Source organism: Camelina sativa, chromosome 2 (genome assembly GCF_000633955.1).
Source record: "Camelina sativa cultivar DH55 chromosome 2, Cs, whole genome shotgun sequence".
Lineage (NCBI taxonomy): Eukaryota > Viridiplantae > Streptophyta > Magnoliopsida > Brassicales > Brassicaceae > Camelina > Camelina sativa.
The window spans coordinates 27,215,837-27,240,158 of NC_025686.1; the positions used below are offsets into that span (position 1 = coordinate 27,215,837).

The 24,322-nt window shown below is 37.2% G+C and overlaps 8 protein-coding genes and 1 long non-coding RNA gene across 12 annotated transcripts; 2 read left to right on the forward strand and 7 right to left on the reverse strand.

Moving 5' to 3' along the window:
• LOC104742038 lies at positions 334-1,382 on the reverse strand. The gene is made up of 4 exons (XR_760413.1): positions 1,291-1,382; positions 1,046-1,207; positions 745-891; positions 334-656 (listed from the first exon to the last, which is right to left on the reverse strand). It is a non-coding gene; the product is annotated as an uncharacterized LOC104742038 (long non-coding RNA).
• Positions 663-2,720, forward strand: LOC104742027 (SAL2 phosphatase). The gene is made up of 8 exons (XM_010462991.1): positions 663-827; positions 962-1,037; positions 1,149-1,222; positions 1,316-1,521; positions 1,603-1,816; positions 1,901-1,990; positions 2,089-2,242; positions 2,434-2,720. The coding sequence occupies exons 1-8, from the start codon at positions 762-764 to the stop codon at positions 2,595-2,597; spliced, it is 1,044 nt and encodes a 347-aa protein (XP_010461293.1). The 5' UTR covers positions 663-761; the 3' UTR covers positions 2,598-2,720.
• LOC104742012 lies at positions 2,711-4,461 on the reverse strand. Of its 2 annotated transcripts, none has more exons than XM_010462981.2 (7): positions 4,235-4,461; positions 4,016-4,130; positions 3,733-3,891; positions 3,470-3,507; positions 3,285-3,384; positions 3,087-3,150; positions 2,711-2,968 (listed from the first exon to the last, which is right to left on the reverse strand). In XM_010462981.2, exons 1-7 carry the CDS (start codon positions 4,427-4,429, stop codon positions 2,929-2,931), a joined length of 711 nt encoding a protein of 236 aa, XP_010461283.1. In that variant the 5' UTR covers positions 4,430-4,461; the 3' UTR covers positions 2,711-2,928. The 2 variants fall into 2 exon arrangements, with proteins under 2 accessions (XP_010461283.1, XP_010461275.1); XM_010462973.2 differs by having other exon boundaries at positions 2,711-2,996.
• LOC104742043 (protein trichome birefringence-like 14) lies at positions 4,560-6,688 on the reverse strand. 2 transcript variants are annotated; one of them, XM_010463006.2, is made up of 4 exons: positions 6,442-6,688; positions 5,888-6,108; positions 5,576-5,771; positions 4,560-5,425 (listed from the first exon to the last, which is right to left on the reverse strand). In XM_010463006.2, the coding sequence occupies exons 2-4, from the start codon at positions 6,051-6,053 to the stop codon at positions 4,789-4,791; spliced, it is 999 nt and encodes a 332-aa protein (XP_010461308.1). In that variant the 5' UTR covers positions 6,054-6,108; positions 6,442-6,688; the 3' UTR covers positions 4,560-4,788. The 2 variants fall into 2 exon arrangements, with proteins under 2 accessions (XP_010461308.1, XP_010461314.1); XM_010463012.2 differs by having other exon boundaries at positions 5,888-6,138.
• LOC104742060 (probable methyltransferase PMT26) lies at positions 9,593-14,642 on the forward strand. The gene is made up of 10 exons (XM_019238501.1): positions 9,593-9,755; positions 10,204-11,302; positions 11,383-11,532; positions 11,728-11,998; positions 12,128-12,238; positions 12,319-12,358; positions 13,241-13,375; positions 13,467-13,739; positions 13,867-14,061; positions 14,144-14,642. The coding sequence occupies exons 2-10, from the start codon at positions 10,247-10,249 to the stop codon at positions 14,370-14,372; spliced, it is 2,460 nt and encodes an 819-aa protein (XP_019094046.1). The 5' UTR covers positions 9,593-9,755; positions 10,204-10,246; the 3' UTR covers positions 14,373-14,642.
• On the reverse strand, positions 14,796-15,689 carry LOC104742069 (photosystem I reaction center subunit N, chloroplastic). 2 transcript variants are annotated; one of them, XM_010463037.2, is made up of 3 exons: positions 15,302-15,689; positions 15,101-15,226; positions 14,796-15,005 (listed from the first exon to the last, which is right to left on the reverse strand). In XM_010463037.2, the coding sequence occupies exons 1-3, from the start codon at positions 15,599-15,601 to the stop codon at positions 14,892-14,894; spliced, it is 540 nt and encodes a 179-aa protein (XP_010461339.1). In that variant the 5' UTR covers positions 15,602-15,689; the 3' UTR covers positions 14,796-14,891. The 2 variants fall into 2 exon arrangements, with proteins under 2 accessions (XP_010461339.1, XP_010461333.1); XM_010463031.2 differs by having other exon boundaries at positions 14,796-15,009; positions 15,302-15,683.
• Positions 16,099-19,277, reverse strand: LOC104742081 (glutamate--tRNA ligase, chloroplastic/mitochondrial). The gene is made up of 13 exons (XM_010463049.2): positions 18,974-19,277; positions 18,777-18,895; positions 18,570-18,691; positions 18,298-18,480; positions 18,078-18,196; positions 17,934-17,982; positions 17,737-17,838; positions 17,531-17,633; positions 17,372-17,435; positions 17,150-17,264; positions 16,929-17,029; positions 16,653-16,809; positions 16,099-16,558 (listed from the first exon to the last, which is right to left on the reverse strand). Exons 1-13 carry the CDS (start codon positions 19,222-19,224, stop codon positions 16,325-16,327), a joined length of 1,719 nt encoding a protein of 572 aa, XP_010461351.1. The 5' UTR covers positions 19,225-19,277; the 3' UTR covers positions 16,099-16,324.
• On the reverse strand, positions 19,581-22,016 carry LOC104742089 (NAC domain-containing protein 82-like). The gene is made up of 5 exons (XM_010463058.2): positions 21,910-22,016; positions 21,135-21,564; positions 20,759-21,036; positions 20,197-20,676; positions 19,581-20,113 (listed from the first exon to the last, which is right to left on the reverse strand). Exons 2-5 carry the CDS (start codon positions 21,289-21,291, stop codon positions 19,925-19,927), a joined length of 1,104 nt encoding a protein of 367 aa, XP_010461360.1. The 5' UTR covers positions 21,292-21,564; positions 21,910-22,016; the 3' UTR covers positions 19,581-19,924.
• On the reverse strand, positions 23,204-24,304 carry LOC104742099 (phosphatidylinositol 4-kinase beta 1). The gene is made up of 4 exons (XM_010463070.1): positions 24,246-24,304; positions 24,057-24,131; positions 23,862-23,945; positions 23,204-23,742 (listed from the first exon to the last, which is right to left on the reverse strand). Exons 1-4 carry the CDS (start codon positions 24,294-24,296, stop codon positions 23,641-23,643), a joined length of 312 nt encoding a protein of 103 aa, XP_010461372.1. The 5' UTR covers positions 24,297-24,304; the 3' UTR covers positions 23,204-23,640.

Here is a 24,322-nt window from a genome sequence, read left to right on the forward strand (position 1 = left end):
AGTTTTGGTGTTAAGAAAGCTCGTTGAATTAAGTTTATTTTATGCTAATAATAATCGGAAATATGTGAATCTATTTAGAAATGTTTTTTGGTAAGAATTGTGAAACGTAGCTATCGATTGCTACGTGCAGGACTTAGTTAATTCGACAATAGAAAAAAAGATGATGCCTTTCTCTGTCGCATATAAAAAAGGACAAAATGAAAAGACCTTTCTTTCTTTAAGAGTTAACACAAAGAAGAAGAACACTTCACAATTATGATAATGATTTACACTCCGGTCGAATCTTCCACGAAACTTCTTCTTCTTATATAATATATCAAATGACAAATCATATAGAGAGAGCTTATTAGTGTATTGATTATCCAATTTGTTTAGTGTTTAACGATCTATGGACAATGACCACTCTTGTTTTCTAACGACTATTATTACAATATGCAAATCGATACAAAAATCCGTGAAATATTCTAAATGATAATATTACGTCTACATATTCTATAATTCCTTATCTTTTAATTTTCTTCTTTTTAAACGTCAACTTGTTCTGGCATTACGTGGAAGACGGTTTGCACCACTAACTCCGTCCCGCACGAAACTCTATTTTATATATCAGTGTTGACTATGTCCTCCCTTCGAGTCTTGGACTATAACATCTGCGACTGCCAGTGGCATGCACAAATATATAATAATAATGTCTATAAATTGGCTAAATAAAACCATACTAGTAAGCTTTTTTTATAGACATACAGTCTTGAAGCTTTTCAATGTCTTATGAGAAGGAGCTAGCCGCTGCAAAGAAAGCCGTCTCTCTAGCTGCTTGTCTCAGTCAGGTAACTACAACTACTTTCTTATCTTCCATTGAACTATACCATCACATACCGTAACAATTTGGACCTAGAAAATCAAAGCATGGAGCTTGTATGAATCGTTGAAACTAAACAAACCTTATAATGTAATGAATCAGGAAGTGCAGAAGACTCTGCTGCAATCCCAAGTATGGAAAAAATCCGATAGAAGTCCGGTTACTGCAGCTGATTACGGTTTGTACCTCCTCGTTTGCTTTACCCATTCAAATTCAACTTTCGGATTTGCTAGAGTCGGTTGCTCATTAGAATCAATCAAGAAATGTCTTAACTTCATGGTTTCTTCAGGCTCGCAAGCTGTGGTTAGTCTTGTATTGGAGAGGGAACTCCAACCTGAAAAACTGTCACTAGTAGCCGAAGAGGTGAAATTACTCAGAAACACGTTTATCCAAGGTTTTATAGTATAGATGTTACTCGGGTTTTCTCGTACTTATGTCTGGGAAAAATTGTTACAGGAAACTGGAGATCTGCGAAAGAAGGGAAGTGAGGAATTCCTAGAAGGTATTACAAAGCTTGTGAAAGATACTCTAGCTTCTGAGGAGTCGTACGCTGGCTCTCCTCTATCCACAGATGATGTGTTAAACGCTATAGACTGCGGTAAATCAGAAGGCGGTTGTAGCGGCTGCCACTGGATTCTTGACCCTATAGATGGAACCAAAGGGTAAACAAATCTCTGTAATCTGTGTGCTTTCACTATGCTTTACCTTAGAAACCGGATTAATGAATTTCTCTGCATTTTAAGATTTGTAAAAGGAGAGCAATACGCCGTGGGATTAGCCTTGCTTGTGGAAGGCAAAGTGGTGCTCGGTGTCATGGCTTGCCCGAATCTTCCCGTGGCTTCTGCGGTTGGTGAGACTGATAAGTCTTCCCCCGAAGATGTTGGCTGCCTTTTCTTTGCTACAACGGGTTCAGGGACTTACGTGCAACCTCTCAAAGGAAATTCTCCGCCACAGAAGGTATCATTTACCTATCCAAAGCTAAACCATGATAAATCTGCAATTTTCTGGTAGTGTTAAAGAGAGTGAAAGCTATGTTGACAGGTGAAAGTGAGTAGCAATGAGAATCTCGAAGAAGCGAAATTCTTGGAATCATACCATAAACCAATTCTCATCCATGGTACCATTGCAAAGGTAACATACTTTATTCTTTCTATTACAGTCTGCTCTTATGTTGGCTATAACCAAGTGGAATTCTTACTACTAAGACAATCTGTTTACGGTTAGAGTAGAAACTCGGGATCAAAGCATTACCTGTAAGGATTGATAGCCAAGCTAAGTATGCAGCTTTGTCCCGAGGAGACGCAGAAATATACTTGCGTTTCACGCTCAGTGGATACCGCGAGTGTATATGGGACCATGCTCCTGGTTCAATCATCACCATAGGTACAAAACCCTTTTCAATGCAAAAAACTGTTGCCTGAATGCACATTTCAAAGCAATTGGTTGCTCGCTATGTTGCCAAGCACATAATGGGATCTAGATTTAATACCCACTTATGTCACTTTTAATGTATAATGAAAACTACGAGAAGACTATTATTAATAAACAGAAGTGAACAACATAACCTTGTGCAGAAGCTGGAGGCGTAGTGTGCGATGCTGCAGGGAAATCTCTAGACTTCTCGAAAGGAAAGTATCTTGCTCATGAGACAGGGATCATAGTTACCACCAAGAAACTCAAGCCATGGATTTTGAAGGCAGTTAGAGAATCTATGGAAGAGGAGAATCTTTATTTCTGAGACACAACTGAAACTGTATAATATTTGTATTGGTCTGAACTGGTATGTGGTGTAAATATTTAGTTCATATAATTGGATACATCAGATATGAATGAATAAATGATACCAAGGAAGATTCAACTTTATTTCTTTTTCATCTTTCAAAAATTGCTTATACTGTAGTATGTGTCCACAAGGAATCTACGCTAACCTTCCAGATTCTTTTTACAAAATCAAATCACCAAAAGAGGAGAAAAAAGGACCTGAGAAACTATCATCAGCATAAGTATACATCCCAGGCGATTCAGTTTGTTACTAAGAGCTGATGATGGATTTAAAATGTCGTCTAAGATTATGTTCTGTTCCAATCACCCGTCCTCTTCTTCTGAATCCTGCAAAAGAGCACCGCGTTTACGCGTTCTACAAAAACCATAGCTATTTTCAGACCAAGATTATCGATACTAATATGGATGTTGCATGAGATTCCAATAGGATATGATATGTATATACCTTCGGTGAGCAGGAACTCGTTTAACAGGTTTTGCTGTGTTAGCTTCTCGGGAGGATTTCTTGGCTGCAACCAGAAGATACAAATGATAAAAACGGTGATGTTGATGATCATTGTATACATATAAGACTTTTGATTATTGTTTACATATAAGATTTTCTGGGCAAAGAGTTGAAGAAATGTGGTTAAACATGACTAACCAGGAGAGTCTTGCTGGTTATCTGTTGATGGAGCCATAACATCTAGCTTTCCAGAGAAGTTTCGTTCCAGTTGGTTATGGGTACCACCGTCCCTCTTATCCTGATCACAATGCCGCGAGATTTTTCAACCAAAGTAAGAACTGTTGATTAGAGAAACACCATTAGAACTTCCAGTCGAAAGATACCTTTTCATCAGTTGCTGCAGCTGACGAACTCACTTCTCCTGATTGAAAAAATAAGTGTACAAGGAAAAAACATTAGAGTATAAAACCAATTCCCTTATTTACGGTTAACACTATCTTCCCAAATAAATCCAGCCTCGGAAGCCAGGATCCCATATTATAGTACATTCGATAGTGTAAATAAGCATTCTCTACTACTATGAAGAGTGTCTAGTCTTTTTATTTGCAAGAACAGCCAAATAACCTCATTGTAACAATTCTTATACCTTGTAAGTGCTGCTTGCTCTTGAACTCTCTGAACAACTCGAAAGACAGATTAGCCATTGCCTCACTAGCAGCAGATGAGTCCACCATCTTTGTTAGAGTAACTATTATGCGAGGCATTCCTTTGGCCTTCTGAGAAACTAATCGCGCAATCTCAACACCTAAACAATTATGTGATTTGAAACACACACAAAACTAAGAATACCAACACAGATAATGAAATGCTTTGTAAACATAAGCTAACAAATCATATTCAACACAACAAATACAGTGAAGAAACTTTACCATTAGAAACTGAATTTGGTCCAAGCAGAAGAAGCTTCACATTATCTGATTTCAAAGAAGCTACAGTATAATCGACGAACTCAGACCACGAACCACCAATCCCAACAGTATCCCTCTGTTTTCAAATCAAGTATGCGAAGTTAAAAAATCAAGAGCAATCCTCCCAATAACAAGCCACTGAGATTAACCAATCAAACCAAAAGAAAGGAGTAAACGAACCATATCATCTAGCTTCGAGACGGAGAGGATCGTCGTCCAGACGCCGGAGACGAAGTCAGTGACATGGACTGTTAAGTTATACGAATCGGAAGCGTAGACGTGGAAGAGACATCGCCGGAGAAGACCCGTACCCGGATCCGATCGTTCGGGTACTACTTCTCCGAATATGGGTTCGAATTTCTCGAAACTCGCCATCTTTTTGAAAATTTCTGACGACGAGTTTTTGACATAAGACTAAAAGAGTCTTCTCTTCTTCTACTCCGTAAACCGGTCCAATTCCAATTATTAAATTTTTAACCGTACCGAACTCGTACCGGGTTTTCGGTTAACAAAAATGATTTGTTTCCATAGAAAAAACAGATTGTTGTAATCATTACACTTTGGATACACATATGAATCATATATATCTGTAAATGTATCAGTTCCAAAAACCTTCTAAAACCCCTATTTGTAAGAACTGGCTGGAACCTTTTCTTTTTCTCCAGAAAGAATTAAAAAAATCTTTCTATAACAAAGAATCAAAACAGAGCTAACTTTGGTGATGTTTGGAGACTTCAAATCTGAGCAATGAAAAGTTCATTCCAAGTATCAGGGATCCCAGGTAAGCACCAATGCAAGCAATCGTTGATAACCGGAGTTGTAGTCACGTTACTACTAGCCTTCTTTGGTTTTCTAGGTTTGAGTTTTGACCCTGAGATATGAGCTTCATCTCTTAGCTCAGAAAGTGCAGTTATGTCAAGAATCTTTATCCTAGTCCCATTCACAGCACTCTCAACTGTTGTATCTATAGATCCATCATCGCCTGTGATTTCGCCTCCTCTAGACAAAGGGACTGTGTTGTTACAGTTTCCCCCTGTATTCCAATCTCCGTTTTTAAAATGTCTCGGAGATATCGTTCTAAAGAAAGCTTTCAACCGTGGATGCAATGGAAGCTCTGCATCAAGCCACTTCACAACGCTGTGTATTGTAAAATCCTTTGCGTTTTTAATATCCTTGAGGTATTCACCTTGAACCCGTGTTCCATTTACGTGCATCACCCAATGGTTTCCTTTGGCTTTCACCAGACCGTACTCCCACCCTACATTTTGAACATCTGGGCTATCTTTACCACCGCTGGCCATACACATTAGGGACTGAAACTGCTGCCGTCCCAATGAGTCTCCTATAAATGCTATCGTCTTGTTCTGCATTCTGGAAAATATTAAAAAAAGAAAGTTGCAGTAAGCAGTTCTGAGATATTTTGAAACACTTGCTCCACTACATCACATTCACACAAAATCCAAATCTACTTAAATCATATACATTACTCAAAAGTCACAGTGTCACAGTGTGTTACCATACCTTGTCAAGAAAGTGAATCTGTCAAAGTGTGGCATGTTGCAACCTTGAGGCTGCCACCGGTAACCCTCAAATGAAAAATCAGGTCTGCCCATAATTCTACAAGCCCACATGGTTGATAACCACTGATTACATTCAAAACCAGAATACAATGGTCTCTTCCTGTCTTTAACCCATTTCCCTTTTGCAAAGTTACAAACTGAAACAGAAAAAACCAAAATAGGACTATAATATCTTAAGATAACAAGAGTTCAAAAAGTTTGGATCATTATAACCAACACTAAAAGCTAGGAGGAACAGCATATAAAAAGATACCTGAAGAAGAAGAAGAAGAAGGTGAAAACTGACTTTTAATGTCAAAGAGATAAGAAGTACTAAGACGGTTTTCCTCGGAAACAAGGAGAATCACAACAAGAAGAATGAGGATAACCAAGGCAAGTGATACACTGCCTTTGAGTATGTGACTTCTCCCACCAAACATCTTATTAGAATGAATGCCAGAGATAACATCAACTCTCTTCTCTCAACAAAGATAGCTGTAACAACTTCTTAGTCAGTCATTAAATCTGGCAAAAGCAAAAAAAAAAAAAAACAAGATTTTTTTTTTTTTTTATCTTTAACGTAACAATCAAAATCCCTAATTTTGGCAATTGAACTTGTAACGTCGATGTGTTATAATGATATAGTTTCTTCTTCAATCCGAAGTCATCCAAATCAGGAAACAAAACAAAATCAGGAAATTTAATTTAACTAACCCATGGAAAAGAAAAAAACGCTTTTAACGCTTAAACCCAAAATCAAAATCGCGCTAATGGAGCTCTTGCGTGATTTCCAAAATTTCAAAAGAGAAAGAAGATAGAATGATTTACCAGAAACGATTGATGATGATCGGATCTTTCCAAGAGAGAGCAGTGAAGTGTAGAGAGAGATCTGGGAATTACGAATCCACCTCCAAATTTTTCTATCTTTCACATGTTCCTCAATATACAATTACATCAATTTCGCAGTACGAGTGACTCATCGTTGATGTGTTTGTTTTCTTTTTGTCTTCTTGATTTATTTATTTTCTTGTTTTTGTTTTGCTGCCCTTCTTGAATTTTCGGCGCAATAATAAAGTTGGTAGTAATAATTTTGGTGCTTCATGTTCTTTTTGTTTTTTTACGCTTTAAATTTGTTCCCAGAAAAAATGCAAAAGTAAAAAAAAGAGAAAGTAAATCTAGATGCGTTAATTTCTGGGTGGTTTAACTAGTTAATAATTTTTTTTTTTCGGAGATAAATCTCGTCATAACTTTAAACAATAAAACACCAATCTTGAACCTTCGAGAATAAGAAAACAAAAAAAAAACAAAAGATAATTTTACAATAAAAGAACCATAATGGAACACGATGGTTCAGTACCAATCAAACAAACTGTTGAAAGGAATAGTTAAAACAATATTATTTGTCATTACGAAATTTTTTTTACTATTCATCTTTGTCAATGTAATTAAACTTTGAAAACATAGGATATTAAATACTAGTACGTATAATACTTATTCAATGTTTATATGTTTTGGAAACATGATTCCAGTTTTGAATGGTTGTATAGTCTACTCTGGACCGGATTAAAATTGGACTAGTCCACACTTAATTTACCATTCACTATGTATTGTTACATACTAAAAATCTTCAGACTAATATGTATTTAAGCATACAACTCTATACCAATGTAAATTCATTGTTAGTTTGCATTTTTTATTTTATTTCTCAAAAACTTCGTACCATTATAAACTTCATACTAGTTTTCTCTATACCACATTCCAATGTTTTGCATATCAAAATAGTGATATACATTATCTAGTCTATAGTCTACACCATACTGTACGACTATTCAAAGCCTATATTTTTTAGAGAATATGCACTAGATACCACAATTTTCAAAAGTATTTAAGAAACTACCATAGAACCCACAATGTATTCTCTCTCCTCATATACAATTACTTTTATACCCATTACATATATTACAGGTTATTTGTTTAAATATCATGTAATTTTTGTTTTGTGAACGAAATTATATATCGGTTTGGGTTCACAAATGAAATGGTTAGGATTTAAATTTTACAATTAGAACGAAATTATATGTCGGTTTGAGTTCACAAATGAGATGGTTAGGGGTTAGATTTTACAATTAGAACGAAATTATATGTCGGTTTGAGTTCACAAATGAGATGGTTAGGGGTTAGATTTTACAATTAGAACGAAATTATATGTCGGTTTGAGTTCACAAATGAGATGGTTAGGGGTTAGATTTTACAATTAGAACGAAATTATATGTCGGTTTGAGTTCACAAATGAGATGGTTAGGGGTTAGATTTTACAATTAGAACGAAATTATATGTCGGTTTGAGTTCACAAATGAGATGGTTAGGGGTTAGATTTTACAATTAGAACGAAATTATATGTCGGTTTGAGTTCACAAATGAGATGGTTAGGGGTTAGATTTTACAATTAGAACGAAATTATATGTCGGTTTGAGTTCACAAATGAGATGGTTAGGGGTTAGATTTTACAATTAGAACGAAATTATATGTCGGTTTGAGTTCACAAATGAGATGGTTAGGGGTTAGATTTTACAATTAAAACGAGATTATTTGTCGGTTTAGGTTTACAATTAAACATTATTTAGTTCAATATAATATGTAAAATATAAATATTACATGCTATTTTAAAAAATTACACCAAATCTTTCACTCTTTCTATCTAACACTAAAACAATGAAAAAATGTTGTTGTGGTATTCTCTTAAATAACTTTCGAAATTGTGGTATTCTCCTAATTAACCCTATTTTTTATTTGATGCATAGATATTCGTAATATTTGTCTGTGAAGGTATCGGTGGAGACGTGGAGTCATCGCCTAAATATTTTTATGGTAAAACATCAGTTAGTTTACGTTGACATGCTGGAAACTTCTCGGAGGCGTGGATTTCTAACACCGACACTGCAACATTCATCGTTCAATTTCTTAATATCGCATTTAAGATGATCCGGCAACACTCGCGTGAATTTTAAAAGTACTGTAGAATAATTTTAACTAAACAAACCGGTGTATTAAATTCTTCTCAATGAAGTATAATAGACATGTTTTTTTTTTGTTAAAAGGCATATATAATAGACATGTTGTGTTCAATGTCTAATACTGGTACTTCGTTTATTAACTTGTTTGTATATGCATGTCTCAAATCTCAATCATAAGCATTGTTTTGTATATGCAAGTACGTACATCATAAAGTTAGATGTGTTATTTTAGTAGTTGACAAATGAAAACGATGTATTTCAGTATTACTATCTCCTCCAAAGATGAGTTATAAAAATAGAGGAAACATACCTATCTCCCTATCGTATCGGGCATATATAATAAACAAGCAATGAAACAAAAACACGTTAGTCGATCAAAAGGGAAACTATATAGGTTCTTGATTTTGATTAAAAACATTTGGTCCCTCCCAACAAGTTAAATATATCCTTGGATTGAGATTGAAGATAGCTATAACAAACAACTATGAAAGTGTAACTATTGCAAAAACAAACAAAAAAAGTTCAATGATAGAGTAAAGTTTTTAAAAGTGTGAATTAGCTTTTTAGCTAAAAATCATGCCGTAGTAACCACTCCTCAACAACTTGATTTATATCATCATGATTAGTAATTCTAATTAGTAAAATAAAAAATAAAAAATGCAAAGGTCTTAAGCAATTGACTAAAACGAATTTAATTATAATGGAAGTAATTTAGAGATTTTTCGACCACTACTAAATTGACGGCTACTCCGTAGTTCTCTCCGCTTATTGTGATGGTGGCAAATCCCATCTAAATATATAAGCCTTTTTTAAAAAATTTGTCCCCTAATTCTTAAATTTAATTCAATATTTGTTCATTAATTAAGATTTTTTTCTTTTTATTGTGGATTAATCAAAGAAATTCGTAAAAGATCAACAAATAAATTGAAATTTATTTAACCATCTTCTATATATGTAATTAATGAATTACACACACCTTTCTTTATCTCCTCCATCTCTCAGCATACCCCCGTGACATTCGAATTTTCTCGAGAAAGTGAATGAAAATGGCTCCGTCCGTAGCTCGAAATTGAGATTCAGATTTTCATCTCTTTCTTCCGTTCTCTCATTGATTCTCGCCTGTATCAGGTCCGCCTTACGTACATTTACTCTTTTTTGTTTTGTTAACCTTATGTTGCTGCTTAGTGATGATCTCGATGATGTGAGAATAATGATGGTTCTACCCTAGATCTGTTCCGGATCTGTTGTTTTCTCTTCGTTAATCTGTTTATTGATTTTTTTTTTGTTGTCTTTCTTGTTGTTGTTCTTGAGTTTTTTCGTTTGATGGCTGGTCTTGTAATCTGGGTTAAAACTTTAATGGCTAGTGTTTTTAAGCAGATCTGTTGAACGTTACCTTTCGTTCCCATTAGCTTTTGCTCTTATCCAGAACTCAAATCAAAACGAGTTTGTAATTGAGATTGAAGTTTAGAGATAATCGAGCTCATATATGCTTTGCATCTTCAAGAAATATGATTTGATGATATAGAGATCTTATTATTTTGCTCGCCTATCATCCAATTTCTTTGTTTCTCTATAGGCGTGTACACGAATTGTTATCTTCTGTTGCTTAAATCAGAAGCATGGCGCAGCCAAGGTACACTAGGATAGATAACAGGAGGCCTTCGTCAAACTATTGCTCGACGGTGACAGTAGTTGTTTTCGTGGCACTATGCTTGGTTGGGATCTGGATGATGACGTCATCTTCTGTTGGACCTGCTCAGAGTGTTGATGAGGTTTCTTTGGATAACAAAGATGGGATAAAGAAACAGATGACCCCACCTCCACCTGCAGAGGAAGGCAACAATGGTCAGAAGTCTGAAGACTCATCTGGTGAAACACCGAACGAGGATAAAAAAGGAGATGGTGATGGAAGCTTGAACAAAGAGGATGAGAGTTCGAGTAAACAAGAGAACCTGGAAGAGGAGAAGAAAGAAGAGTCTACTCCATCTGGTGAGACAAAAAGTGAGACCCAAGGTGGGGAAGATAAAAATGATGACTCCAAGTCAGAAAATGGTGATGGAGGAGGTGATTCAGATGAGAAGAAAGATTTGAAAGACAACCCAGATGAAGAAAACCCTGACACAACTGAAAAGAAAACTAAACCTGAAACCGAGGATAATGAGTCGGGTGAGGATGGTGAAAACCAAAAGCAGTTTGAGTCTGATAACGGTGAGAAAAAATCCAGTGATGATGATAAAGAAACCAAAACTGGCAACGAAGATACTGAAACCAAGACTGACAAGGAAAACACTGAGACAAATGTGGATGTTCAGGAGGGTCAACCTAAAAACGAGACCTCAGGTGATCTTTCGCCTCCTGGGGCACAATTAGAGCTACTGAATGAAACTACGACACAAAATGGTTCATTTTCAACCCAGGCAACAGAGTCCAAAAATGAGAAAGAAGCTCAGAAGGGTTCTGGGGATAAACTTGATTACAAATGGGCACTATGCAATACAACAGCTGGACCGGATTATATTCCGTGTCTCGATAATGTGCAAGCCATTAGGAGTCTTCCGAGTACTAAACATTATGAGCATCGTGAGAGGCATTGTCCAGACATCCCACCCACCTGCCTTGTTCCTTTGCCTGAAGGATACAAGCGGCCAATTGAGTGGCCCAAAAGTCGAGAAAAGGTCTGTTGAATTTGTTCTCTTTCCTATTTAGGTATTTATAATTTACAAAGAACCTAATACCACCATTTTCATTTATGCAGATCTGGTACACCAACGTCCCTCATACCAAGCTTGCTGAGTATAAGGGGCATCAAAATTGGGTTAAAGTTACCGGTGAGTATCTAACTTTTCCTGGTGGAGGAACCCAATTCAAGCATGGTGCTCTTCATTACATCGATTTCATACAGGAGGTTGGTATTCAGATGTTATTTTTTGTTAGAAAGTCTGAATTCGTGCTATAACCCATACCCGTGTTTCTTTTACGCAACCGCTTGTTTTCTACTCCCTTATTTTGTTAAAAAGCCTGTATCGGTTTGTACTTTGATTACTTTGAGGGTAGTATTTGTGCTTATGAAGTTCCCCTTTTGATGAAAATTTGCTTTCAGTCTGTCCCTGCTATTGCATGGGGTAATCGCTCTCGTGTGATCCTGGATGTTGGATGTGGTGTTGCAAGCTTTGGAGGTTTCCTTTTTGACAGAGATGTGATCACTATGTCCCTGGCACCTAAAGATGAACATGAAGCTCAAGTGCAGTTTGCTCTTGAGAGGGGTATTCCTGCCATTTCTGCAGTTATGGGCACGACAAGGCTACCTTTCCCCGGCAGAGTTTTTGACATAGTTCATTGTGCTCGCTGTAGAGTGCCATGGCACATTGAAGGTTAGCAGCATAGCCACGATTGATGTAGTCTTTGAATGGAAAACTTCTGGATCTTAAACATCTCTTTCTATTGGTTCGTCAAACTTTTTGTTATCTGTTTCTGATGTTTGTGTGCACAATACATGGCAGGTGGTAAACTCCTTCTAGAGCTTAACCGTGTATTGAGACCTGGTGGCTTCTTTGTGTGGTCTGCTACTCCAGTTTATCAGAAGAAGACCGAAGATGTTGAAATTTGGAAAGGTTGTAAAAAAACCGTTATGCTTCTTATATAATTGCATTGGAGCATATTTTCTCACACCTCATGTTGGCCTCTTTTGCAGCTATGAGTGAACTCATAAAGAAAATGTGCTGGGAACTTGTATCTATTAACAAAGACACTATCAACGGAGTAGGTGTTGCTACTTACAGAAAGCCAACCTCAAATGAGTGCTACAAAAAGAGATCAGAACCGCAACCTCCAATTTGTGCCGACTCTGATGATCCAAATGCATCTTGGTATATTTCTTTGTCAATTATTTTGTAACTGTGCTTAAAAAATTGGCGGTCTACGTTTACAAATACATGTTTTGTCGTGTGGTTTTTGTAGGAAAGTGCCGCTTCAAGCATGCATGCACACCGCGCCAGAAGACAAAACGCAACGTGGATCTCAGTGGCCCGAGCAATGGCCAGCGAGATTAGAGAAAGCACCGTTCTGGTTATCGAGTTCCCAAACTGGAGTTTACGGAAAAGCAGCACCAGAGGATTTCAGTGCTGATTATGAGCACTGGAAACGCGTAGTGACCAAATCATACCTTAAAGGTTTAGGAATCAACTGGGCATCTGTTAGAAATGTGATGGACATGAGAGCTGTTTATGGAGGGTAAGTAAAACATGATTTGCTTACGCTTACCGCTTTCATTCGTATCTAGATAATTTACAGGCAATCAAGAAACAGTGTATTGATGTTTCCTGCATCTTTAATGTTTGTGTTGATTCTCTTATTGCAGTTTTGCGGCAGCCCTAAGAGATTTGAAAGTGTGGGTCATGAATGTGGTTCCAATAGATTCACCAGACACACTTGCAATAATCTATGAACGAGGACTCTTCGGTATCTACCACGATTGGTGTGAATCTTTCAGTACTTACCCGAGATCATACGATCTTCTTCACGCCGACCATCTTTTCTCCAAACTCAAACAAAGGTTTGTTTCTGTAAGAAAGAGTGAGTCTCTGTTTCAAACAATAGGAACATAATAAATAACNATCTATTAACAAAGACACTATCAACGGAGTAGGTGTTGCTACTTACAGAAAGCCAACCTCAAATGAGTGCTACAAAAAGAGATCAGAACCGCAACCTCCAATTTGTGCCGACTCTGATGATCCAAATGCATCTTGGTATATTTCTTTGTCAATTATTTTGTAACTGTGCTTAAAAAATCGGCGGTCTACGTTTACAAATACATGTTTTGTCGTGTGGTTTTTGTAGGAAAGTGCCGCTTCAAGCATGCATGCACACCGCGCCAGAAGACAAAACGCAACGTGGATCTCAGTGGCCCGAGCAATGGCCAGCGAGATTAGAGAAACCACCGTTCTGGTTATCGAGTTCCCAAACTGGAGTTTACGGAAAAGCAGCACCAGAGGATTTCAGTGCTGATTATGAGCACTGGAAACGCGTAGTGACCAAATCATACCTTAAAGGTTTAGGAATCAACTGGGCATCTGTTAGAAATGTGATGGACATGAGAGCTGTTTATGGAGGGTAAGTAAAACATGATTTGCTTACGCTTACCGCTTTCATTCGTATCTAGATAATTTACAGGCAATCAAGAAACAGTGTATTGATGTTTCCTGCATCTTTAATGTTCGTGTTGATTCTCTTGTTGCAGTTTTGCGGCAGCCCTAAGAGATTTGAAAGTGTGGGTCATGAATGTGGTTCCAATAGATTCACCAGACACACTTGCAATAATCTATGAACGAGGACTCTTCGGTATCTACCACGATTGGTGTGAATCTTTCAGTACTTACCCGAGATCATACGATCTTCTTCACGCCGACCATCTTTTCTCCAAACTCAAACAAAGGTTTGTTTCTGTAAGAAAGAGTGAGTCTCTGTTTCAAACAATAGGAACATAATAAATAACAAACTCTTATTCGACTTTACAGGTGCAATCTAACGGCGGTGATAGCGGAAGTGGATCGGGTTTTGAGACCGGAAGGGAAACTGATAGTTCGGGACGATGCGGAAACAATACAGGAAGTGGAAGCAATGGTGAAAGCAATGAAATGGGAAGTTCGCATGACTTATTCTAAAGAAAAAGAAGGTTTGCTCGCTGTTCAAAAGTCATTTTGGCGACCCAATGAAGTAGAAACTCTCACTTACGCCATCGCTTGAGAAGACTTACTTCAAGTCCCACTCTTTTTGTACGTATAAACAAACACACTCTTATTAACTCATTGTCATCTTTTTCTTTTTTTTTGGGTCGTTTTATTAGGAAGTTTTTTGTTTTAGCGTCGAGTCTGAGTTGAGTCATTTGTTTGTACTATTTGCACATTTTTTATGTTCTCCAAGGTGAAGAACTTTGTTGAGGTTCTTTGGTAAAGTTAGATTACAGTTTAAAATGTATTACTCTTTGGTTTCTTCTATATGCTTGGTTGGAATAAACTCCGGGTATATTTTAACTTGAACAAAACTAAGTTAAGTCCAAAACTTACTATGTATCTGATGAACATTGTATATTCAATCAGATTTTTATCTTAAGATGAACTAAGTCTAACCAGTTTCACTAGACTTTCATCAACGCTTGTGCGATAATACTTTCTAATCTCTCTCAATAGAGTTTATAGCTTTGATAAATTCAAATGAACATGAGAATTTTCATGAATAGAGAGAGAGATAGATACACTGTTGGATTTATATAAGAATAGATAACAAACAAACTTCACCATTTCCAGAAAACATTGGAACCACACTTGTACTTGTCTTTGCCTTCGCATTCCAAAGCCAAATCTTCTGAGATAAATGGAACTTTCTGCAAACATAGAAAAACGAACAAGAACATTATAATCTCTTAAATTTGATTATTTCTCCAGAGAAAAAAAAAAAAAACACTTTAGACAAACCTTTTGCTTGGCAAGATCTTGGCAGCCAGTGAAATTGTCAGGGAACTTGCAGCTTCCGAATTGAACAGTGAATGCTCTCGCAAAGTTTGCTCCACTTGTTGCTAATCTCTTCTTGTCATTAAGTTCCTGTAATCAAAAATTTCAACATTTAGGTAAGATCTTTAGAGATGTCAAGATTCAGAGACTTTTTTAATGACTTACTTTGTTGGCTTTGCTCCTCTCGAGGTATTCATCAAAGACGTCAGCATTAGCCGAAGCAGAAACAACAGCAGTGGAGAAGAGTGTAGCTGCTAAGAAAACCATGGCGGATCTTCTTCCATTAGATCCATCAACATCATCACCAACAACTCGTTGCGCTTTGATCACAGGCATGACCATCTGTTTCTTCTGACCAAACCCAACTGATGAATTCACCAAACCCACTTTCTGGTTTAGCTCTACTGAGCCGGAACCGGAGATTGCATAGCTGCAAGTGAGAACACTCGAGTTCATGGCCGCCATTAAAGATCTCTTTTTTTTTTGTTTGATCAAGAGTTTTTGAGTTTGATTGGTGAGTGATGAAGGAAAATATTAGATTTTAGTATTAGAGTTGAATGAGGATGATGATGACGTGGAGTAGATGTAATAAGGGATTGTGGCTGGAGTGTGGATAAGGTGAGATTTCCCTTCAGTCCTATTGGCAAAAGTCCAAACCTTTTCTTATTACTCTAAGTTTGATGCTGTTGAAGTTTAAGTCTTTCAGATTCTCTTTCAAGTGTTTATGTGGTTTAGATTCATTTGAGTCCCCACCACACAACAAAACTCCAAAGTCTCTGTTTGGCACTCAGTTTTATCAGAAACCACTCGGGTCAAGCCTGAAACTAGTCTGATCCGGTTTAGCTCCAAAAAAACCTGAACTTTACCCGATTTAGGTGAGAGACTTTGGACTATGGCTCTAATTGGCAAAGCCTATGTTTAATTTGTTCTTAAGAGAGAAAGAACAAAATAAACAATAACAATATGTCAAGAAAACAAAGCACTGAAAGCAATTAAACTGGCCTGGATAATGTTACAAGCTCTCTGGTTTGTTCCTAAGTTTGCTTTGCTGATGATACATTATAATCTACAAATTTCGTTGTGCCATTTCTTTGGGGAAACAAGAAATGCACGAGAAAATCAAAATCTCTGGCTGTCTTTCTCACCAACTAACTGAAAAATTGAAGAAAAATGGAAAGGAAAGTTTTCTCAGGTTGACACTGTGGCTGTAGATTCAATAGGCACACTTCCACCTTTGTTCAAAGCTTCCCAGTCTATCTCCCTAAGAATCTTAAACCGTTCCTCCATGGATACAAACCCAGCTTGAGGGACTACTATACCGGGACTTCCAGCTTTGTGAATCAGAACAATACTAGTGGCCATCTCAGGTCCATGGAGTTTTCCCGTTAACAACACTCGTAGTGGCATGAAAAGTGCTTTACCCTGTAACCAGCATCAGAGAATCTCTTGTAAGGTTTGTTCACTCAAGTTAAGCAGATTTTGTTTCAGTATTAACTGGATTAGGGAGATGACTAACTTTGCGTTTCAGTGATTTGCCAAAGGCTTTCACCCATTTCTGCCAAGCACCTTGTCCTTCTGCTAAAGCGCTTGGAATCTCACCGCTGTCATAAGCAGCTATGAGGCTGGCTGCTACTTCATGCAGCTTGTCTTCCACGGCAGGCTTAGCTTCAGGGCTGCATCAGGTGCAGCAAAATTCAAATCACCACAAGCTCAGAGCTCCAGAAAACAGTAAAATAAATGTTTATTGAAAGGAAAGAGGTGGTGCAGGAGGCACAAACGGTTTGATAATTACCTAGCCAATGTAGCATGTAAAGGATATGAAAGCAAATTCAACAGTACTTTGTCTGAATCTGTCACCAACTCAATCCCATCCTTGAGAAGCTCGACTGCTTCCTGTACTTCAACAACAAGCTCAAATTCGGTAAGTCTGTACAGAAAATATCTGTTGTTCCTAAATCCACGACTTTATATTAGGATCAGAAGAAAGTGTGGAGTCATGATTAGAAACCTTACATCTACAAAACTCCCCTCGGATTCTGATAAGATACCAGCACTCTTCCATCGCTCACCCACAAGTTTTGTTAGTTTTTCATTTGGAAGTGCCCTCAGATGTTGACCATTCATCCATCTTTGAGTTTATGGTTACGCCACATTAAAGCTATTTATTAGCAAAAAGTAGAGAACAAACAGAGTGAAGAAGATTGGAAAATTTAAACAGCTAAGCAAATTCTATACCTTAACTTTGTAGAATCAAAAATTGCACCACTTTTATTGACACGTTCAATCGAGAATTTTTCAACTGCAAATCAAGAACAATCAGTCAGCAAATAAATCAGAAACGGATGACGGTAAAGATTATACAAAGCAAAGTTATAGTCAACAAGAATAATGTACCAAGATCCTCAAGTGTGAAAAATTCATTTTCAGTGCCATCTCCCCATCCTAAGAGTGCCAAATAATTAACCATTCCCTGAGGCAGATATCCCATCTCTCTGTACTGTTTTATATTCAAAGGAACATAAAGCAGAAGTTAGATGAAGAATCAACAGTTGAGTAATCTATGATCAACACAAATTAAAGGCAATGATAGCTATAAACACCTGGCCTACAGAAGTTGCCCCATGTCGCTTTGACAGCTTACTTCTATCCGGGGCTAGAATTAAAGAAACATGGGCGAACTGAGGCATCGGGAACTCCAGAGCCTACCATTGATTGATGCAGACAGCAGTAAATCAATTCTTTTCCCCTGATATCTTTCTAAAGCAATTGAAAGAAACACACAAAATTTAGTGCTTACCTTGTAAATTAGAGCCTGCCTCAAAGTATTAGGCAAATGTTCTTCAGCCCTGAAACGAAAGTTGTTAACTGATTAGATCAAAGATCATGTTCAAACATGTTAAAATAACAAGTTCCAAAGGAAGACACTGGAGTAGTTAGTAACCTTATAACATGTGAAATAGCCATGGTAGCATCATCTACCGTAACACAAAAGTTGTAAACAGGTTGGCCATTACTCCTCATTACCACAAAATCTCCAAGAGTATCCAAGTTCCAACATACCTTCAAGACACTATCACACATGGTCAATAACCAAACCAGGTGGTTTCTTTTAACATTTATCCTATCTAACCATCGATTAAGAGTAACCACAGAAAACATACCTCGCCACGAATCAAGTCATTAATTTTCAAAGACCCTTGCTTTGGCACACGAAACCGGTAAGTGAAAGGCGTTCCCTTTTCTAACTCTTGCTCTATCTCACCATCAGTAGCGGTTGCCCATTTCCCAGTGTAAACTGGAGGCAACTGTTTTAACTTTGCAGTCTCCTTCATCTTTACAAGTTCCTGTATAAACATTGCATTTAATTAGACTCAAAAACCCTACAGAGACAACAAGCAATAGTAGGGTCTAAAACGAATTTGAAGAACCTCACCTCACTGGAGCAAAAGCAGCGATAGACATGACCAGATTCTAAAAGCTTCTCTGCATATTGTTTGTAAAGAGCATTTCTTTCAGACTGTCGATACGGACCAAAGTCTCCAGCAACACCAGGACCTGCGAATTACAATCCCAATTTGCATTACATCACCGTTGAACAAAACCCTCTAAAGTTAACATACAGAAGAAAGAAAAAGCAAACCTTCATCCCAATCAAGACCTAACCATGAAAGATCCTGAAGCACAGCAGCTTCAGATTCACGAGTTGATCTCTCCAAATCCGTATCTTCAATTCTCAACACAAATTTCCCTCCTTTAGACCTGTATTGTTAAAAACTCCCATCACTCAGTCACAAACCCCAAAAACTCTAATCAAAAAAGCAGATCACAAACACGAACCTGGCGAATAAGTAGTTGAAAAGAGCAGTTCTTGCTCCACCAACATGGAGATTACCAGTGGGAGAAGGCGCGAAACGAACTCTGACAGACCCACCATTATTGCTGCCGGGTGAAGAAGAACAAGCAACCACCGCGAAGCTTCGACGAGAACTGTATAATAAAGAAGAATGACGTCGTCTGAGGAAAGCAGGAGCAAGCTCTGGTAAAGACCTAACCCTGAGCCACGGCGTATTGAAGACAAGGCTCGCCATTTTTGGTTGATTTCTTCTCTGAAAGTTTTGATTTTTCAGAGAGGATAAAAAAGGATTTTTAATCGGAAAGAAGAAAGTCCTATGCTTTGGTAAACCAATAAATTCGATAAAAGCCCCTCGTCACTTTTTAGTTTTAAAGTTACATCCCCATATTATGTTTTCTAACTCTATGCTCCCTAAATTGAATAAACGACGTCGTTAGGAGTGATGACGTAATCATCATGTGTTTCGTTGACCGGAGGAGTCAACGTCACCTCTGTTGTAGTCGGAGGGTTTCAGTTGGAGAATAATTCTTCTTTTTGACATTCCGCGACATAAGATTAATTCTGATTATCAATTTATCATTGAAACTAAACTAAGAGAAACCATGGAATATTACCACAAGTTAAAAAGCAAAAAGGTCTTTCCCACAATTAGATGATGATAAAATTTTAAGACTACACATACAACAACGTAGTTTTGGAGAAACATAACATAGAAATAGCTGGCTCCACACATCTCTCACGGTCTCCATGTTACTCTGATTCTTTTGTTTTGTCTCTTCTTTTCGTGTACACACAGAGATGTCGACAGAAGAAGAAAAACATTCTTCACTCTGGTTATTAAAAAGCTGCTTCATATGTTTATGTTTGGTCTCTGTTTCCATACTAGAGCAACAAAGATAATACTAAATGGTCGCTCCTCCTAATTCTGACCGTTGTTAGCTTCTTGATTCATCGGGATTACTAGCTTGAGTGTCCGGAGGAGGAGGAGGAGAGGGCGGCTGTATCAGATCCTCCATCTCCATGACCTGCTCGTCGCTCAGGTCAAACATTCCACTGAAATTGCCATCTCCTAATACTACTGGAGCTTCCTCCTCGTTTACATAAACACCAGGCTCATCTCTTACCTGTAGATTAATTCAGAACCAATCAACCAAAAGGAACACTGAATGATCTGATTCATCAAAAGCAATGATGCAAGAGACTTTACCTCATTTTGGTAGTCCAAATCGTCGAAAAGTAAACACTCTTCATTCACAACAGAAAAGAGATCTAGCATCGAATTTAACTCATCGTCATCATCGTGGGGTACCTGAGGAACCTCAAGAAGAGGTGTAGAAGACATTGGAGCGTAACCTACAACGTCACTTGTTAGAGGTGGAAGCACTGTGGCAGTTAGTGGCGGTACATCAGAGACGCAAGATTCTGATATCACTCCTGCTGTTAAACAATCTTTAACAGCGTGCGATTGTGAGGTCGTAGCAACTAGACTGGTTTCTTTGCAAGGACCAGGACCAGGACCAGGACCAGGACCAGCGTTTACTGCAGAAGGAACTGCAGCTACAAGGTGTTGAGTATCTTCTTCTTCATCACCACTCCAATCCTCGTCCTTATATGGAGCTCCATATTGAGAACCATGTCTTGGTCCAAGCCCATTTTTCTTAAACAGAACGCAAAGCACATAACTATCCTGCAGAGCATAAGACTGAGTAAGACTTAACAAGAAATCAGTATATAAAAAATGAGCTTTCGTTAACCAAAAAACTCATTACCTGAGGAACATTCTTTTGAGCGAGTACTTGGTCTTCAAGTCTATATTCATGTATGACCCAATCAGTCCGATCACCACGAGGTGTTTTCCCAAAGTGATAAACCAGAGTTCTTATCTTCCCAACGACTTGGTTATTGTATAAAACATCTCTGTCTCTCCCTGTGGTCTTCCAGTAACCACATTCAGTCGAGCGGTTAGCCTTACCGCCTTTAGGATACTTCTTTTCTCTTGGACAGAAGAAGTACCATTTTAGATCACCAGTCCCTAGACATGATTTCTCTGCACAATATAAAGAAGCCTCTGTTAAGTTGAGAGAGATAAATAAGAAAGACCCCCCAGAATTCAAAACAAGTGTAAAAGAAAGAATTGATCGTTACCGGGTAAATCAGGTGGTTCGAACTTGTAAATGTCGATCTCAGCAATAGCATCAACTTGGAACTTTTTCCCCAAAACTTTTCTCTTCAAGTAGTATCTCACAAGTTCAACATCAGTCGGATGAAACCGAAATCCAGGTGCCAAGTTAGTTTTCACCATTGAACCCAAACTTTCACTACACTAAAGTAACTTCCCTCACTAGTAAACTCACAGTAACAAGACCAAACAGAGAATTGTGAAGAAGCTAGGGAGAAGAAAGAAGAAGACAAGGGGTTTGAAAGGTTCAAGTAAAAGTAGAATGGTTGAACAAGATTGTCTGAAAGCACCACAACAACCTTGCTCTGCTCATATAACCACAGTCACACCAAAGAAACGATGGATTCTTCTTGCAGATATCAACAGACATCTGCTGTACAACTCAAAAAGAAACACCTAACACACATCAAAAAAAACAAGAAAAATTTACTTAATAATGGAAATGTAACAAGAAATTCTAGGGTTCGGTTTTGATTTTGTGATTTTTTCTTTTTTTTACTGATCAAAATTTGGTAAGCAAATAATTTCCACAGTAAAAAATTAAGCCTTTGATCAAGGGGAAAGCATCAAAATTGATATAGGTTAGATCAAACCCAGGAGATGAAAACCCATTATCAAAGAAACAGAGAAGACGAGAGACCACATCGGAAACCGAACCATACTAGAGTGAGAAGAAGCAGTTAAGAAAAGAGTTATGTAATAGAAGAAACAGAGGAGATGAAAAGAGATGAGAAGTCGCACCCGTAGGAGAAGGTGAAGCGGAGGAACAGACGACTGTGGTCGGAGGAGAGAGAATGAGAGTATAGCTTGAAGGAGAAGCCAGGGGGAAGAGTTAGTGACTGATGGAGTTTAGGGTTTATATAGATCTAATTCTATTTTACGCGTTTATCATTAGAGATATAAAAGCTTTGTGGTTATTTTTGCAATTAAATAATAAAAATGTCATAATGAGACCAAAAAACCAAAATATATATACACTATACACTATACAGTACTCGAAAAGTTACAGTGTTGGCATAATATGGTCTGTACTCTGTAAAGTAATTCGATTTTTGATAGTTCAGTCTACTTTTTTCAATGTGTTACTTACTGGTTTCCAATAATTTGAAGATTTGTGATAATTAAAATATATAGCTTTGATCTTTCTTTCTTTTTTTGTTTAACAGAATATAATTTTTGATCTTATCATTCAAAACGGAGATTGCTAAAGGAGAGATGTATTCAACTTTGCATTTTAAATTATTTGTGTAAAATTTACTTGAAAATGGAATTTAATCAAATAATAATAATTGGATACATCTTGGAATTAAAAGGGAATTGGAAATAAATTAAGTAAAAATCTGAGTATATATGTATATATATATATGTTGAAACTTGGTTTAAGATTTATGAATATATTTATTTGAAAATTGAGTTATCTTGTCAAAGTTTGAATTGAAGATATGTATGAAAATCAAATTTATAAATAAATTTGAAAGCTAAGGAAACGAAGCTATAGCATCCTTCATTGGCCCGATGACATCATCCACCTCAGACAGATTTGCCCTTTCGTCCACTATAGTTTTATTTTATTTTATTAAATACTTTCCCCCTCCACGATTTAACATAAAAGATAATTAATATTTTCTTCGATGTGAAATGTAAAATGCAATTGGAATATTCTTTAGGAATGCTTACCTTAACTAGATTCAAGAAAATCTGCCAGTGAAAGAAAGTAAACGGTAGACTTTTATACGGTACGTGACTACGTACGTTCCATAATCCTTTTGTATATATCCGAGATGTTCCAGAAACTTACTAAAATAATAGCCTACAAAATCAATTACCACTATAATTTATTCTCTGACAACTTGATTTCCCTAGTATGGAAACTTTTCATTTGATAACTTGGCTTAGAATCATCAGTCAAAGAATCATTTTGCGAGATTATGGAAAAAAAAAAGAGTATATGGTGAGCGTGACACACATATACACAAGTAATGTATATATGTTCTGTTTCGTTTTCTTGCTCGGACTCTAATTTTAACAAAGAAAAAATAAAAGATAATACACAATTTATACAATAAGATCACAATCATCCGTTTTGACTAGAACAAATTTTAAAAAACAAAACGTTACCCTTTTTTTTGGTCCTCTGTAAAAGGGTTTTGTTTTGAGCTTTTGGGGGAGAGGAAGAAAATTTCAGGCTTTTTGCCTTCTTTTCTCCTACAAGTAGAGCAAGTAAGTAAGATAACAATCAAACCTCTGCAAAAATCATATTCTTCTGTACACAAACTTGTAGACTTCTCTTCTACGTGTGACCGGTTTCTTCTTTCACGTTCGATCTCTCTCTTCAGGCATTTCTTTTTCTGCCTTTGGAAGGATTCTGATTGCTACTATGAAATGGGTTCCTCAGAAAAAAAACATATCGTTTTATGAGCTAACCCAACATACAAATGTATGCTGCGAGTTCTTTTACCCTAACTTGGAACATCACAATATTCCATTTAAGACTCGTTGGTAGTAATCATATTGCCGTGTCCGCCAAGCATCTAAGCTACTGCTAATGAGAGAGAGCACCAAAGAGACACATTGCTGGTTTTGTGATTCCCCCAAAACAAAATAAACAAACAAACAAAGGAATGAGGAAACTGTAGCGGATCCATGTGAAACAGTTATGTGTATATATTCGAAGGAGATTAAAAAACACTTACCTCTTCAGTTAAACTTAGATGGAACCGTTTTCTTAGGTTCTGAATGGTTCGTGGACCACCTTTGAAGCAAGGGAAACCCGAATCCTGATAGAAACAACACCAGTAAATGTAATTCACAAGGTAAATAATTAGGCTTTGCTACCATAAAATTTATAACTGATTCTGGTTAATAAAAAGAAACTAGAGAATATGAACCTGTAACATTTCAACTAAGAGAATAATCCGTTCGGCGTGCTTTCTACATGTAAGGAATCCTTGAATGCATAGCACCTAATTAGGAAGATATTAAAAAATTAACTGCGATTTCACATAACTGCTATAGATGGAAAAAGTCGTCTTAAGTGACTTAAATGTGAAAGGTGAGAGGACAAGCCATGGGGATACCTTGAAATAGTCAAAGAACTCACTTGGAACCCCGTCAGCATCAGAGTCCATGACCTGGATGTGAGAAGTTTTTTTTT

What these genes read in the sequence shown, in the direction of transcription:
- LOC104742060 (XM_019238501.1), top strand. Translation starts at nt 10,247, where the DNA reads ATGGCGCAGCCAAGGTACACTAGGATAGATAACAGGAGGCCTTCGTCA. An exon ending in GGCCCAAAAGTCGAGAAAAG is followed by an intron (nt 11,303 to 11,382) that starts GTCTGTTGAATT and finishes TCATTTATGCAG; the next exon opens with ATCTGGTACACCAACGTCCC. An exon ending in AGATGTTGAAATTTGGAAAG is followed by an intron (nt 12,239 to 12,318) that starts GTTGTAAAAAAA and finishes CCTCTTTTGCAG; the next exon opens with CTATGAGTGAACTCATAAAG.
- LOC104742089 (XM_010463058.2), bottom strand. Translation starts at nt 21,291, where the DNA reads ATGGTGAAAACTAACTTGGCACCTGGATTTCGGTTTCATCCGACTGAT. An exon ending in CGAACCACCTGATTTACCCG is followed by an intron (nt 21,037 to 21,134) that starts GTAACGATCAAT and finishes TATATTGTGCAG; the next exon opens with AGAAATCATGTCTAGGGACT. An exon ending in CTCAAAAGAATGTTCCTCAG is followed by an intron (nt 20,677 to 20,758) that starts GTAATGAGTTTT and finishes TATGCTCTGCAG; the next exon opens with GATAGTTATGTGCTTTGCGT.
- LOC104742043 (XM_010463006.2), bottom strand. Translation starts at nt 6,053, where the DNA reads ATGTTTGGTGGGAGAAGTCACATACTCAAAGGCAGTGTATCACTTGCC. An exon ending in TTCTTCTTCTTCTTCTTCAG is followed by an intron (nt 5,772 to 5,887) that starts GTATCTTTTTAT and finishes TTTCTGTTTCAG; the next exon opens with TTTGTAACTTTGCAAAAGGG. An exon ending in AGATTCACTTTCTTGACAAG is followed by an intron (nt 5,426 to 5,575) that starts GTATGGTAACAC and finishes AATATTTTCCAG; the next exon opens with AATGCAGAACAAGACGATAG.
- LOC104742099 (XM_010463070.1), bottom strand. Translation starts at nt 24,296, where the DNA reads ATGGACTCTGATGCTGACGGGGTTCCAAGTGAGTTCTTTGACTATTTC. An exon ending in TCTTAGTTGAAATGTTACAG is followed by an intron (nt 23,946 to 24,056) that starts GTTCATATTCTC and finishes TGTTTCTATCAG; the next exon opens with GATTCGGGTTTCCCTTGCTT. An exon ending in ATCTAAGTTTAACTGAAGAG is followed by an intron (nt 23,743 to 23,861) that starts GTAAGTGTTTTT and finishes TCACAAAACCAG; the next exon opens with CAATGTGTCTCTTTGGTGCT.
- LOC104742027 (XM_010462991.1), top strand. Translation starts at nt 762, where the DNA reads ATGTCTTATGAGAAGGAGCTAGCCGCTGCAAAGAAAGCCGTCTCTCTA. An exon ending in GAAATTCTCCGCCACAGAAG is followed by an intron (nt 1,817 to 1,900) that starts GTATCATTTACC and finishes CTATGTTGACAG; the next exon opens with GTGAAAGTGAGTAGCAATGA. An exon ending in TCCATGGTACCATTGCAAAG is followed by an intron (nt 1,991 to 2,088) that starts GTAACATACTTT and finishes CGGTTAGAGTAG; the next exon opens with AAACTCGGGATCAAAGCATT.
- LOC104742012 (XM_010462973.2), bottom strand. Translation starts at nt 4,429, where the DNA reads ATGGCGAGTTTCGAGAAATTCGAACCCATATTCGGAGAAGTAGTACCC. An exon ending in CTGCAGCAACTGATGAAAAG is followed by an intron (nt 3,385 to 3,469) that starts GTATCTTTCGAC and finishes CATTGTGATCAG; the next exon opens with GATAAGAGGGACGGTGGTAC. An exon ending in CGAGTTCCTGCTCACCGAAG is followed by an intron (nt 2,997 to 3,086) that starts GTATATACATAT and finishes TGGTTTTTGTAG; the next exon opens with AACGCGTAAACGCGGTGCTC.
- LOC104742069 (XM_010463037.2), bottom strand. Translation starts at nt 15,601, where the DNA reads ATGGCGGCCATGAACTCGAGTGTTCTCACTTGCAGCTATGCAATCTCC. An exon ending in AGAGGAGCAAAGCCAACAAA is followed by an intron (nt 15,227 to 15,301) that starts GTAAGTCATTAA and finishes TTTTGATTACAG; the next exon opens with GAACTTAATGACAAGAAGAG. An exon ending in AAGATCTTGCCAAGCAAAAG is followed by an intron (nt 15,006 to 15,100) that starts GTTTGTCTAAAG and finishes GTTTGCAGAAAG; the next exon opens with TTCCATTTATCTCAGAAGAT.
- LOC104742081 (XM_010463049.2), bottom strand. Translation starts at nt 19,224, where the DNA reads ATGGCGAGCCTTGTCTTCAATACGCCGTGGCTCAGGGTTAGGTCTTTA. An exon ending in GGCAGGCTCTAATTTACAAG is followed by an intron (nt 17,839 to 17,933) that starts GTAAGCACTAAA and finishes AATCAATGGTAG; the next exon opens with GCTCTGGAGTTCCCGATGCC. An exon ending in TTTCACACTTGAGGATCTTG is followed by an intron (nt 17,436 to 17,530) that starts GTACATTATTCT and finishes CTTGATTTGCAG; the next exon opens with TTGAAAAATTCTCGATTGAA.